At 39.0% G+C, this 13,807-nt stretch overlaps 2 protein-coding genes across 2 annotated transcripts; both read right to left on the reverse strand.

The window, feature by feature from the left end:
• Positions 1–1,514: 1,514 nt before the first annotated feature.
• LOC128621994 (ileal sodium/bile acid cotransporter-like) lies at positions 1,515–10,401 on the reverse strand. The gene is made up of 5 exons (XM_053648100.1): positions 9,760–10,401; positions 8,758–8,846; positions 7,333–7,508; positions 2,300–2,457; positions 1,515–2,177 (listed from the first exon to the last, which is right to left on the reverse strand). Exons 1-5 carry the CDS (start codon positions 9,869–9,871, stop codon positions 2,044–2,046), a joined length of 669 nt encoding a protein of 222 aa, XP_053504075.1. The 5' UTR covers positions 9,872–10,401; the 3' UTR covers positions 1,515–2,043.
• Positions 10,402–10,441: 40 nt separating this feature from the next.
• On the reverse strand, positions 10,442–13,324 carry LOC128622679 (sodium-dependent organic anion transporter-like). The gene is made up of 2 exons (XM_053649375.1): positions 12,621–13,324; positions 10,442–10,449 (listed from the first exon to the last, which is right to left on the reverse strand). The coding sequence occupies exons 1-2, from the start codon at positions 13,066–13,068 to the stop codon at positions 10,442–10,444; spliced, it is 456 nt and encodes a 151-aa protein (XP_053505350.1). The 5' UTR covers positions 13,069–13,324.
• Positions 13,325–13,807: the final 483 nt, after the last annotated feature.

Consider the following 13,807-nt stretch of genomic DNA (forward strand, 5'->3'; position numbering starts at 1 on the left):
GTGTGAGTGCTTTCCCTTTTGGTTATCATGATGTCATTGGGTTGTGTAATTTCCTGTTTTGGCTCCTCCTCTTCCCTTTCATGTTATGGTTGAATGGGAGAGGTAGGATTAATTTTGAGTTTTCAGTAATCTTGTTTAATCTTTATTTAAATCATCATTTCTATACTTATATACCCATTTTAGTTTGTGTGTATAGTGTTATTTTATTTATCTGTGTGATTATTTTTGTTGTTTTACCCTTCTTTTTGAGTGATTTTTTTGTATTTTGTTTCAACATGTGCTCTGCCCTTTTGCGTTATGGTTGAATGGGAGAGAGGAGAGAGAGGAGAGAATAAACAAAGAGTCGACCCAGCTGCCGTCCGCCTACATTTTTTTTTCTGGATTAAATAAAACACACAACGCAGACTACAACCAGTTACACTGATATGTGTGATAAAATATGACGAAGTGCCCTCTAGGGTGCCATTACATGTGAGAAAATATGATGAAGTGCCTTCTAAGGTGCTGATACGTATGATAAAATATGATGAAGTGCCCTCTAGGGTGCCATTACTTTTGAGAAAGTATGATGAAGTGTCTTCTAAGTTACTGATATGTTTTATAAAACATGATAATGTCATGCCTTCTAGGGTGCCGTACATGTAAAAAAAAAAAAAAGAAAAAAAAAAGAAAAGAAAAAAAAAACATGATGAATTGCCTTCTAGGGAGCTGATATATGTGAGAAAACATGACGAAGTGCCCTCTAGGATGCGGATACCTTTGAGAAAATATGATGAAGTACCCCTTAGGGTGCCCCTGCCCCTCAGACACCCTGTGCCCACCCCTGTGTATGTTTCAGTGTTTAAAGTGCAGTAGCACCTCTAACTCTGTACTGCATAACACAATAATGTCACAAAAACCCAGTTACAATCCTAAAAACATTGGGAAAAATAAACATTTAATAAAATAGAACAGTAAAAAGACAATAAAATAAGCTACACATAATATAGAGCCCTGGAAAGAACCATTACACTCTGTAGAGGAAATAAAACACTCAGTGTCGTGATGTTCTGGTTTTTCTATAACAGCATGTCCCGAATTGTTTTATTCTTCTTATTTATTTTTTTTTATACCTAAGGCTATAGGACTTTCTGTATTGTCTTGGATTTGTCTCAGATTCAGAGCCATTTGGACTTGGACTGGTCTTGGACGTTGGTCTCGTTACACACGGTCACGTTCTGGTCCGAGACTTTGTGAAAACAATGTCTTTTTTTTCTTGGAGAAAAACAGCGTCATCGCCGGCGCATCGCACAAACGAAGCTGACTCGAAAAGGATTCAATGCCTCCATCATGATTCGTTCGGACTCCATCTTGCCTCGACCTCGACTCGAACTCGGCTAGTCCTGGCGTTGGACTGGGAAAACGGCGGTCTTGACTACAATTTTTTAATCTTTTTTTAATCTTTTTTTTAAAATTTTTTTGTATCGATGAGCAACACTTCGATTTCATCCGTTTATAGTTACGTTTAATGCTGTACAGTTTGAACAAAAGTGGTGTGTATAAATCGCCGAATTGTTTGTCAGAATAAGAAACAAATGGACGGCCGTACGTGTCAATTCTATATCATACGAAACTAGCAACAATAGAAACCATCACGGAAATTCTAATGGTTTCCACTACAAATACCATTACAAATACTATCAGCTATAAACTATTAAAACCTTTACCATTATACAGTAGGTCCTTCATGGTAGAGACCCACAGGGACCATTAAAACCAATGCAATTCCCATTATAAAACCATTACAAATTCTGTGAGGGGTTCTATTGTTTTGAAATCTTTTTTTTTGCTGGTAGATAATCTTGAGTGCTAGCTTCTCCGAGCTTAACTAGCCTAGTTTCACAGTGCTTATCAAGTGTTAGAGTTGAACAAAACAAAAACAAATTTTTACATACAGCGCATGTACAAATTCAGAGAGTTACACTGAATTGTAGCACTCCACCAGGGAGATGTTTTTAATCGTCCGTGACTGATACTCGAGGTCGCCCGGTGTTCCTGTCAGCTTTACATGAAGTCACTCATGTAGGTAGTGTTGGTGGCACTGATTTCCCCATTAGGACCATTTTCTTTGGGCTGGCCGTTTTCCTCTGAGGTCATAAAATTATTCTTATACGCCATCCTCTTGTAAATCTGATAAGCTGTAAATGAAAATGAAAAAACAGAGAAAGCTTACTATTACAATCGGTGTCAAAACATCCTCAATTCCAAAACTAAAATCCATTTAGATTTAATAACAATACAAATGTATTTTCACCCTCACCTATGATCAACAGTAGGCCCGTCAGCAGCTGGAAACAGCTGTACATAATAGGAAGTGTGATGACCTGCGACAGCTGATGTGGAGGGAAGAAAAGCTGCAGGACTGTACCACAGATCTGCATGTTCTGAGCTCCCGTCTCCATCGCGATGGTCCTGCATCTGGAACCACAATTTCACATGCTGTTATAATGACAGTTTATAATTATATTTAAACGTTAATCATTTCTACTCATTTAAATACAAGCACTATATTTTCTGTACATTGATGATTCAACCACGTAATTCTTTCTCCTCTGAGAAAAGAAATTAAGATCTAAGTCACAGTTTTTTAACATAATGTTTGTGCCGCCTTGTATTTATTGTCCTGTTACTGTTACCTCAGTTCAACACTGTAATATCTGTCTGTTAGTCCATCCTCATCAATAAAGCCTTTATGTATTTCATTATAAAGGAATAAGTCACGCCCTGAAAAGGAGTAAGCGGTAGAAGATGGATAGATGGATGGATGGATGGATGGATGGAATAAGTCACGCGACCTTTACACATGAAACGTCAAGTGCAATTTATGCATTACGTGATTTTTTTCCGTCCATGATTGTTTTATTTTCATATTTAATTTCATTTCTATTTATTGATCCATTTATTTTCACAACTGATTCATTTTCATGTGATTTTTCACGATTCATTTATTTTTATGTGAGTCTTCACATGATTCCTTTACTTTCACATGTAATTCTTCACAGTTAATTTTTTTTCACGTGATTCTTGAATCACATGATTAACATATTTCCCATTAATGTTCATATGATTCATTGATTTTCACGTGCGATTCTTCAGATGATTCATTTATATTCACATGTGATTCTTCAGATGATTCATTTATTTCCACGTGTGATTCTTCAGATGATTCATTTGTTTGAACGTGATTCCACACACCTCCCTTCTCTCCCCTCTATTCCACTGCCCCTCCAATCCCCCCTCCCCTCCACTCCACTCTCCATTCCCTTGCCACTCCACTCCTCCCTATCCTCCACCCCGGTCTTCACAACCAGCCAGTTGAGACGGCAGCTCACCAAAACCCAGATCAACAAGGCCAGAGGACCCGACGACATCCACCCGAGGGTCCTCAAGGTGTGTGCAGAGCAGCTGGCAGGAGTGTTCCGGCATCTTTTTGACCTCTCACTGAGGTTGAAGAAGGTTCCGAAGATCTGGAAGACTTCCTGCATTGTCCCTGTCCCCAAAATGGGACGTTCCAGTGACCTCTCCAACGTCAGGCCTGTGGCACTAACGTCTCATGTAAAGAAGACTTTCGAGAGACTGGTTCTGCAGCACCTTAGGCGCCTGGTATGCGACTGCCTGGACCCTCTGCAGTTTGCGTACCAGGCTGACATCAGCGTGGATGACGCCATCATCTATCTGCTTCACAGAGCCTACACCCACCTGGAGAAGCCACACAGCACTGTGAGGATCATATTCTTCGATTTCTCTAGTGCTTTTGACACCGTTCAGCCTCTCAGGCTGGCTGAGAAGCTCTCTGTGATGCAGGTGGATCAGGACCTGGTGGCCTGGATCACTGAGTACCTCACTGACAGGCCGCAGTATGTCAGGCTACATGGCTGCCAGTCAGAAGTCGTGGTGAGCAACACTGGCACACCCCAGGGAACTGTACTGTCACCATTTCTCTTTACACTCTACACTTCTTACTTTTGCTTCGACTCTGGAATGAGCCACCTCCAGAAGTTCTCAGACGACTCGCCATTGTCGGCTGTATCACAGATGACAGAGAGGAAGAGTACAGAGACTTGATTGAGAGCTTCATCGGATGGTATGACAGCAACCACCTCCAGCTCAACACAGGAAAAACCAAGGAGCTGGTGATAGACTTCAGATGCAGCAAGAGGCCCCACACCCCTGTTGTAATAAGGGGTGAAGGGGTAGAGATGGTGGACACCTATAAGTTCCTGGGGGTGCACCTCAACAATAAACTGGACTGGACAGACAACACAGAGGCCCTCTACAGGAAAGGACAGAGCAGGCTGTTCTTCCTAAGGAGGCTCAGGTCCTTCAATGTGTGCACCAGGCTGCTATGGATGTTCTACCAGTCTCTGGTGGCCAGTGTCATCTTCTTTGCTGGGGTGTGCTGGGGAGGTGGCATCGGGACTTGTAGCGCCAACAAACTGGGTAAGCTGGTGAAGAAGGCCAGCTCGGTGGTGGGGATGGAACTGGACGGTGTGGACGTGGTGACTGAGAGGAGGATGAGAAGGAAGCTGAGAACCATCATGGACAACCCCTCTCATCCTCTCTATGCTGAGTTGAGGCAGCTCAGGACCTCCTTCAGCCACAAACTCATCCAGCCCCGAGCCTCAAAGCACTTTGGAGGCTCATTTGTGCCATCAGCCATCAGGCTCCACAACACCACAGCACCAAACTGACAGATTTAAGCCTGATGATATCTGAGACATTATCTGGTTGTAAATAATTATTATTGATTGTATAGTGTAAATAGTGTGTGAATACTTCTAAAATACGGCATCTGTTCTGTTCTTTTATATTCCTTCGTGCTGCTATGCTGACCTAAATTTCCCCTACGGGGGATTAATAAAGTTATATCTTATCTTATCTTATCTTATCTTATTCTTCATGATGAATTTATTTTCACGTGATTCCTCACACGATTCGTTCATTTTCATGTGATTCTTCACACGATTAATTTATTTTCACACGCAATTCTTAAGCTGATTCATTCATCTGCACATGTGATTCTTCAGATGATTCATTTATTTTCAGATTGTGATTCTTCACACGATTCATTCGTTTTCACATGTGATTCATTCATTTTCACATTAATAATTAGCATTAACTATTCACATGAAGGACATGTGGTGTAATTTAAGGCATATTATTCACATGATGTCTTGTGTTCATATGTGTGACTCGAAGGAATAACATGCTGAAGGAATCACAAGTTTTTCAAATATGAAATTGTGATTATTTCTGTACAGATGCAGAAATCTTCACCCAGCTTTTGTTTGTCCAAATGTTGACGTTCTGCCATATATAAGGTTCTTGTCTTATATATTATACTTATTATAATCCAAAGTATTCAGGAATTTATTTGACATTTCACAATAAACTGAGCTTTCCAACATCATGGAATTGCTTGTGTTCATTTTTTAGACTAGGTCCTGTTTTCGCTGTTGCTCTTATTATGCAATTCTTATTTATTTATCTTATTTATTTATTTACAATTCTTATTTATTTAATAAAAAATGTATATATTTTTTGCATTTTGAGTTTAGAATGAATAAAATTCCCAAATTTTGGTTCATTTGTGTTCACCTTTAAAGACAACACGCCCTCCGTTTAGGGTTCTTTGAGCATCCGTCTAGAAGAACCCTTATAAAAGTTCTACGTACAACCTACAATAGAAGGGTATCCGAGCTAGAACTCTTTTAGGATGCTCAGAACCGTTTATTAACCTTTAATATTTTTCTAAACATAATACTCCAGATTATTTTACACATTTCAATAAATAAATACCTGTAGAACAAGACAATTAGTGAAATTGTCTAGAAATCGGTTTTAAAATGATAATATTTTTAGTAATAACCTTGTATTAAGGAATATTAGATACATTTATCTAGATCAATATATTTATACAGTGGATGCTCTGCATAAAATGACTAATAATAAATGGATTAAAAAAGCATGCTGTTGTTTAATAAAAGAAAAAAACATATATATAATCATTGATATGGTGAAGCTTAACATTTATGGAAGGAGTCTCCAGTGTCTCAGTAACTTTTCCGACAGCTCCAGGAGAGAGCGAGGGAACAGCTGATGATTTCCACGACATTAACTGTGACTTAAATACAGATGTGTCATTCTTTACTGAATAAAAAAATGGTAATTGTTGGCAAACTGCTGTCATATAAGAGGAATATAAACACTTCGGGATGTGCTGTGATAGGACAATCATACTGGGGCGGTAACAGTACGACAGCACAACTATGATTCAACAAGATACTATTAAATTTATGAGTAAATCTTTTACTTTTCCTCTTGACCCGGCCATCGGTTCACACTGTGGTTAAATATTACCTGCAGGTTAATTGATTCTCACGGCGTCTCAGGGTTTAAGTCCTGTTGCGAAGCGTGTTTCACACGGCGTGCCGAAAATGTTCTCAACGTCTCGATTCCCTACTAGGAGCTCAGCTTAATGAATATTAATAACTAGTGGGCAGGGTCTACAAGTGAGTTTAAGAGGCAGAGATGTGCACGCTACAACATCCATCCATCCATTTTCTATACCGCTTATCCTACAGGGTCATGGGGAACCTGGAGCCTATCCCAGGAAGCAGCGGGCATAAGGCGGGGTATACCCTGGACAGGTTGCTAGTCCATCGCAGGGCACAATCACATACACATTCACACACTCATTCATACACTACGGACACTTTGGACATGCCAATAAGCCTACCATATATGACTTAGGACTGTGGGAGGAAACCGGAGAACCCGGAGGAAACCCTTGCAGTGGAATCGAACCCCCAACCCTGGAGGTGTGAAACGAATAATAATAAAAAAAATTGAAGTATTTTTTTTCGAATAATACACAAATGCTTTACAATAATGAGATATAAGATTACAGTACATATAATGTTCAGTTCATGTATAGTTCATGTGAATCAATGATATTTTCAGAATACTAAATGGCACTGACATACTCAGTAGTATGAAGGTGAATAAGGATTTTTTTTTTCCTGGCAATGTGCACACGTGAACACCACTAGAGAGAAATCTGAAGAAAACAAAAGAGCCCTTTTTTTCCTGTGACTTGACGTTAATCTGGTTGAACTTTAATCCCATTTAATCAGGGCAGTGGTGGTGCTATTGGACCTAAATATAGCTCTACACCTGGATCAGATTTTGCATCATCATCATTTGTGAGAAATGATTGATTTACACCTGTATAGAAAGTGAACTTGGCCTAGTAAATGATAAGAAGACAGTAGACAGGCAGTTTTCACTCACCGGTTCCAGGGCTGGCGTACTATAACGGCAATGACAAACCCTATGAAGTAACCGATCACAGGAAACACACTACCGATGACCAGGATGGGGGTGTCAGTGTTCCACAGGCCGTTGTAGAGTAAAATACTAGCGATACCAATACCTAATGCCACCAAGCCTCCTACTATCGACCCCACCTAGAGGATAAGAGAAACAGAGTCAGAGAATGTTTAATATGCGCACTGGTTTTGGATCGTTCACTATATACGCTCTTTTTACAAACTCACTGTAATATCTATTGGCTCACTTTAGTTCAGAAGTCTCTCCTTGGTTAATCATATCCTTACCCCTATCACTTGCGAGCATAAAAACTAGACTGTCTTTTTGTATTTCAGTAAAAGTTCCTCAGTACAGCAGTTCCCTTGGTTCTTCTTTGGTCATGTCTTTGTCATTTCAGTCCACTGATAAAAAAAAAAAAAACGATAAATGGATATTTATATAAAAATAATAATAAAAAATTGATAACAACTGTAATCACTGGTAAATGATTGCTGTGGTATAAGAGGAATTACACACTTCAAGACGTGCTACTCTAGGAAAATAATCAACAACGGAGTGATGCGATAAAGCAGAGGGACTGTTGCAACACTTGGTTGAAGTTGATTGTTTTCCTATTGTTTTTCCTTTTTTTTACTTTTTATTCATCTTATACCACAGAGATTACAATTTATTTCTTAACCAATGACACATCATACTTTTTTGTCCGTTTATAGTTACGTTTAACATCGTGAAACGTCCACAAAACAAGTTAGTCCCCATTAGCGCTTATGTTATAGCAGCTATAAACGTTCGTTCCCTCGAAAGCCTCTCTTTCTTTCTCTTTTTAATAATGATAATGAGTCTTTATTGGTCACATATACAGTAGAGCACAGTGAAATTGTTTTCTTCGCATACCCCAGCCTGTCAGGAAGCTGGGGTCAGAGCGCAGGGTCAGACATGATGCAGCGCCCCTGGAGCAGAGAGAGTTAAGGGCCTTGCTCAAGGGCCCAACAGTGGCAGCTTGGCAGTGCTGGGGCTTGAACCCCCAACCTTCTGATCAGTAACCCAGAGCCTTAACCGCCAAGCCACCACTGCCAATAAAACAGAATATTGCAGTAGAAATTACATTATACTATAGAAACATTGTTTATAAAATTATACAACACCTTCTGACCAATCAGAATGGAGAATTTATCTATAGACTGTCAGGAATTGATTTTCAACAAAGTTTTAAGAGTTTACAGTTTGTTGATGTTGGCTGTAATAAGACAAGCGATAATCCCTGGTGTTATCACGATATCTCTAATCCATCTCCATGTCCACTCTACTGATCAAATCCTACAATCAAAGCTGATGTTTTGTTAAAAGAGAGTCTTACTGCATTTAAAAAACAAACAAAATAATTACCTTCAAAATAATTCGTGCCACTTTTGACCACTTGTAATTGACCAGCACGCCGCAGGTCACAGGGACAATCAGGCAGATACACGCGAGACCTGTAAAGAGAAATTATTATTATTATTAATCACACAACAGACATATTTATGTACATACTTAAGTACTTCTAGAAACAAGAAAGTATTTATTCATTTATGGTTTAATTACTAATACAGTAATATAGTAATACTAATATACTAATATTGACTAATATAGTCAGTCCCTCAAGGATTTCATGATTTGATTTCGCGATCGCAGAAATGAACGCAAAGCAAACCAAGCAAACTCCACAACATTCGGAGGAACTTGCAACGTTTCTAAATTACCGCAGATTTTCCGCAGATTCGGGCTGAGACGTGTCATGTGACGCTATCACGACGTGCGTTCAGCCAAAGATCTCTTTGATTCACGTGCGTCAAACACTAGTACAACTAAAAGATCTCGTTTACCGACAAACATCGCTGCGAAAGGTTGCGATTTCGACAATTCGAGTAGTTTTCCCGCAAAAAAAGCACACAAAATTTTTTATAAAAGCAGCAGCGAAAAAAAATCTGCAAAACCCTGTACGGACTGAACGGTGAGGTATTTATTAGTATAATGTATATAGAGTGCAAAAGTTTGCATCCAGCAAAATGGTTTCTAGATTTAAAAAAATTCAAATGAAAACGTATGTACAACTAAAATTGTAAAAATGTACGTGTATCCTTACAATCGAGAGAAAAAATTGTTTAAAGAAAAGTCAAAGTTTGTGGCTTGTCATTTTCATATCATTTCCATTTCAGTAACAAATGCCCATTTGTATTATTTTATTATCAACTACTAGGAGACTGATATGTGCTCTCAGATTTTACAAAGCTATAAAACGTAACATCATGACAAACATTTGGCAAATTGTAGACACTTTATTTGGTACTTAGTAATGTTCCTAGCTTAGAAAGGTACCTTACAAGGGAGAGCTCGGAGTGCGTTTACCTATATTCAGATAAGGGATGTCAATCCTCCCTGCCTCCACCCATGTGTGGGAGTAGAGATACAGACTCAGAGGCATGGTGCCCAGTCCCAGCAGAGTGGACACGCTCGTCATGGTTATGCTGAGAGACGAGAAGAGAGACGGACCATCAGGCAAACATGAGTGACATGGTTAATGTACTCACAGAACTGGAATCGTTGAAATAAATAAGCGAGGTGAATTGTTCCAAGTGTCCGTTGGCTTAAATTCAGACTCACACGATGTGCAGATTAGCATCGTCAGTGAGTACTCAGTTCAACTTCTAAAGTTTGGTAGCCCGGGGAACAAATGTTAGCACTACAGATTGATTTCTGGCTAGCAAGATGTCCGAGTCTAAAGTACGCCTCGTATTTCGTCCCAGCACATTTTTTTTTCTCCAACTTTTCCAAAACTAGCTAGCTAGACAGCCGCTTGGCTCCTCAACCTCAGCGCTGCACACTTTAGCTTAGCCACATTACGATTTAACACGTTAGTTATTAAAACGATTGATTTGTGTCTTCTGTGAAATTTTGTGTAAATCATTTTTTCCATTTATTTTCTATATGTATTATCTGGATTGTATGTAATATGTATTATTACTGTATGTTGTGCTTGAAAGTTTGTGAACCCTGTAGAATTTTCTAGATTTCTGCATTAATGTGAGTCCTAAAGTCCTAAAAGTGGATAAAGAGGACACAATTAAACAATTGAGACAAAAAAATATTACACTTGGTCATTTATTTGTTGAGGAAAATGATCCAATATGACATATCTGTGAGTGGAAAAAGTACGTGAACCTTTGCTTTCAGTATCTGGTGTGACCCGCTTGTGCAGAAATAACTGTTGATCAATCCTGCACATGGGCTTGGAGGAATTTTAGCCCGTTCCTCAGTATAGAACAGCTTCAACTCTGGGATGTTGGTGGGTTTTCTGACATGAACTGCTTGCTTCAGGTCCTTCCACAACATTTTTATTAGATTAAGGTCAGGACTTTGACTTGGCCATTCCAAAACATTAACTTTATTCTTCTTTAAGCATTATTTGATAGAACAACTTGTGTGCTTAGGTTCGTTGTCTTGCTGCTTGACCCACTTTTTCTTCAGATTCAGTTCACGGACAGATGTCCTGACATTGTCCTTTAGAAATCACTGGTATAATTCAGAATTCATTGTTCCATCAATGATGGCGAGTCGTCCTGGTCCAGATGCAGCAAAACAGGTCCAAATCATGATACTACCAGCACCATGTTTCACAGATGGGATAAGGTTCTTATGCTGGAACGCAGTATTTTCCTTTCTCCAAACATGCTTCTCATTTAAATAAAAAATTGTACTTTGGTCTCATCTGTCCACAAAACATTTGTCTAGTACCCTTCTGGCTCGTCCATGTGATCTTTAGCAAACTGCATAAGGGCAGTGATTTTCTCCTTGCAACCCTGCCATGTACACCATCGTTGTTCAATGTTCTCCTGATTCTGGACTCATGAACTATCTACAGTATCTCACAAAAGTGAGCACACCCCTCACATTTTTGTAAATTTTTTATCATATCTTTTCATGTGACAACCCTGAAGAAATGACACTTTGTTACAAGGTCTCTAACCTCCACCAGCTCCGTGATGTCATCATGGAGGAGTGGAAGAGGACTCCAGTGGCAACCTGTGAAGCTCTGGTGAACGCCATGCCCAAGAGGGTTAAGGCAGTGCTGGAAAATAATGGTGGCCACACAAAATATTGACACTTTGGGCCCAATTTGGACATTTTCACTTAGGGGTGTACTCACTTTTGTTGCCAGCGGTTTAGACATTAATGGCTGTGTGTTGAGTTATTTTGAGGGGACAGCAAATTTACACTGTCATACAAGCTGTACACTCACTACTTTACATTGTAGCAAAGTGTCATTTCTTCAGTGTTGTCACATGAAAAGATAGAAACAAATTTTTTCAAAAATGTGAGGGGTGTACTCACTTTTGTGAGATACTGTATCAGACTTTGATAGATCCCTGTTCTTTAAATAAAACAGAGCACTCACTCACACCCTATTGTCATCGCATTGATTTAAATCACACTATCCTAATTTCACCTTCAAATTAACTGCCTAGACGTTCACATACTTTTGCCACACACAAATATGTAATATTGGATCATTGTCCTCAATAAATAAATGACAGAGTATAATATTTTTCATCTTATTTGTTTAATCAGGTTCCCTTTGTCTACTTTTAGGACTTGTGTGAAAATCTGATGATGTTTTAGGTCGTATTTATGCAGAAATATAGAAAATTCTAAAGGGTTCAAACTTTCAAGCACCACTGTATTTGTTATTTTTATTCGTGATGGTCAAGTTTATTTTGTCTTTGCATTTGCACACCTGTTTTATACTTGTTTTTATGTGTTTTAAATAAAAACATCTGAACCAATTCTGTCTCTCTTGTGTCTATATAGGGGGAATTCAATTAGAAGGATTTCTACCTAATAATTTATTTTCCAGTTAAATGTTATAGTTTGAGGTAAAAAATTAACTTTATAAATGTATCCATTTCATTTAAACTCTATTTGATCAAATTAAGTTGGACCAACTCAATTACATCTCATTGCATGAATCAGTTTTTTTTAGGAGTTGGGGCTATACATATATATTTATTGGATGGAAATCCTGCCCTCAATTAAATTGTGTTCATCCAATGAGTTATTTATTTATTTTTTTACAGAAAACTGGATTTTGAAAAAGCCAGAAGTGAAGTACGAGGATAAAATCCCTGAGACGAGATAAGGAAGGACCTTTGAGAGGACCCACTCGAAGTTAGTTTCGTAATGTTGTTGAGGAATATTTTTCCAAACAGTACTAAGTATTGAGCTCTGGGATGAGTACAGGACAGTCTTCATGATTACAGCAGCAGTTCTTAGGTAATAAGTATTTGACATATCGTACCTAAGGTCCATGTCGCCGTCCAGCCAGTATGTGATGATGTTAGAGATGGTTCCTCCAGGACAGGACCCAATGACGATGATGGCGACAGCCTGCACTGGTGACACGGAGAATGCCAGAGCCAGCAGGTACGAGGTGAGGGGCATCACCACGACCTGGCACACCAGCCCGACCAAGATACCCCACGGGCGCTTCAGGTTGAACCAGATCTTACTCACCTCCACCGAGCAACCCAGGGAGAAAATCACCAGCCCTAACATGACAGCTAAAGTCAGCCCCAGTGCCTGCTCAATGACCCCTGTGCTCCCAGCCATGGAGGTGGCATTACTTTCAGAGCTGTTATTCCACATGGTGAGATGCAACATAAGATGAAAGATTGTCTGTGTGTGTGTGTGTGTGTGTGTGTGAGAGAGAGAGAGAGAGCAAAAGTGTGAGGTAGTGTTATGATACGTACACTCCCTTTTAAACCTTATATGCAGCGTAGAGTTCAGAGGAACGGGGAGTGGTCAGAGGAATTCAATCTGTAAACTGATTAACTCAATGTTTTTTGTTAAAGACAAAGAACATGTCCACATTCTTTGCTGGACTTTCAGAAATAAGCTCCAAATTCCAAACAAAGAACAGTAACAACATAACACACCTAGTAAAGCAATCTAGTAAACAGTTTTGTCCTAAACGTAGAGAAACAACCAGAGACTTCATGAAGGCAAGGAAAAATTTACGTATTAAAATATAATCTGTAGAAACAGGAACAGGAATTAAACACGTGGTGTTGTGCTGTCACAGGAAAATAATCCACAACAAGGTGATGTCACAAAGTTGATTATTATTATTATCAGCACAATCTGATGTGTTTTGTTCTTCCTACATTACAGCAATTTGCCCAGGATTACAATTTCTTATTAATAAAAGAATGACGTGTGTGTGTGTGTTTTAAATATCCATTACATGGCTTGTTGACAATTTACTTAAAGGATTCTTAAAGCAATTTAAAATACGCCTTTCGAGCAATACACGTATTTTAAATCTCTTTATCGCTGTAAAAATCTGCCTCAATAATTTCCTTCTAATTTCTCTGTACTTTTTATCTAACACAAATTAAAT

This window comes from Ictalurus furcatus, chromosome 18, assembly GCF_023375685.1.
Source record: "Ictalurus furcatus strain D&B chromosome 18, Billie_1.0, whole genome shotgun sequence".
Lineage (NCBI taxonomy): Eukaryota > Metazoa > Chordata > Actinopteri > Siluriformes > Ictaluridae > Ictalurus > Ictalurus furcatus.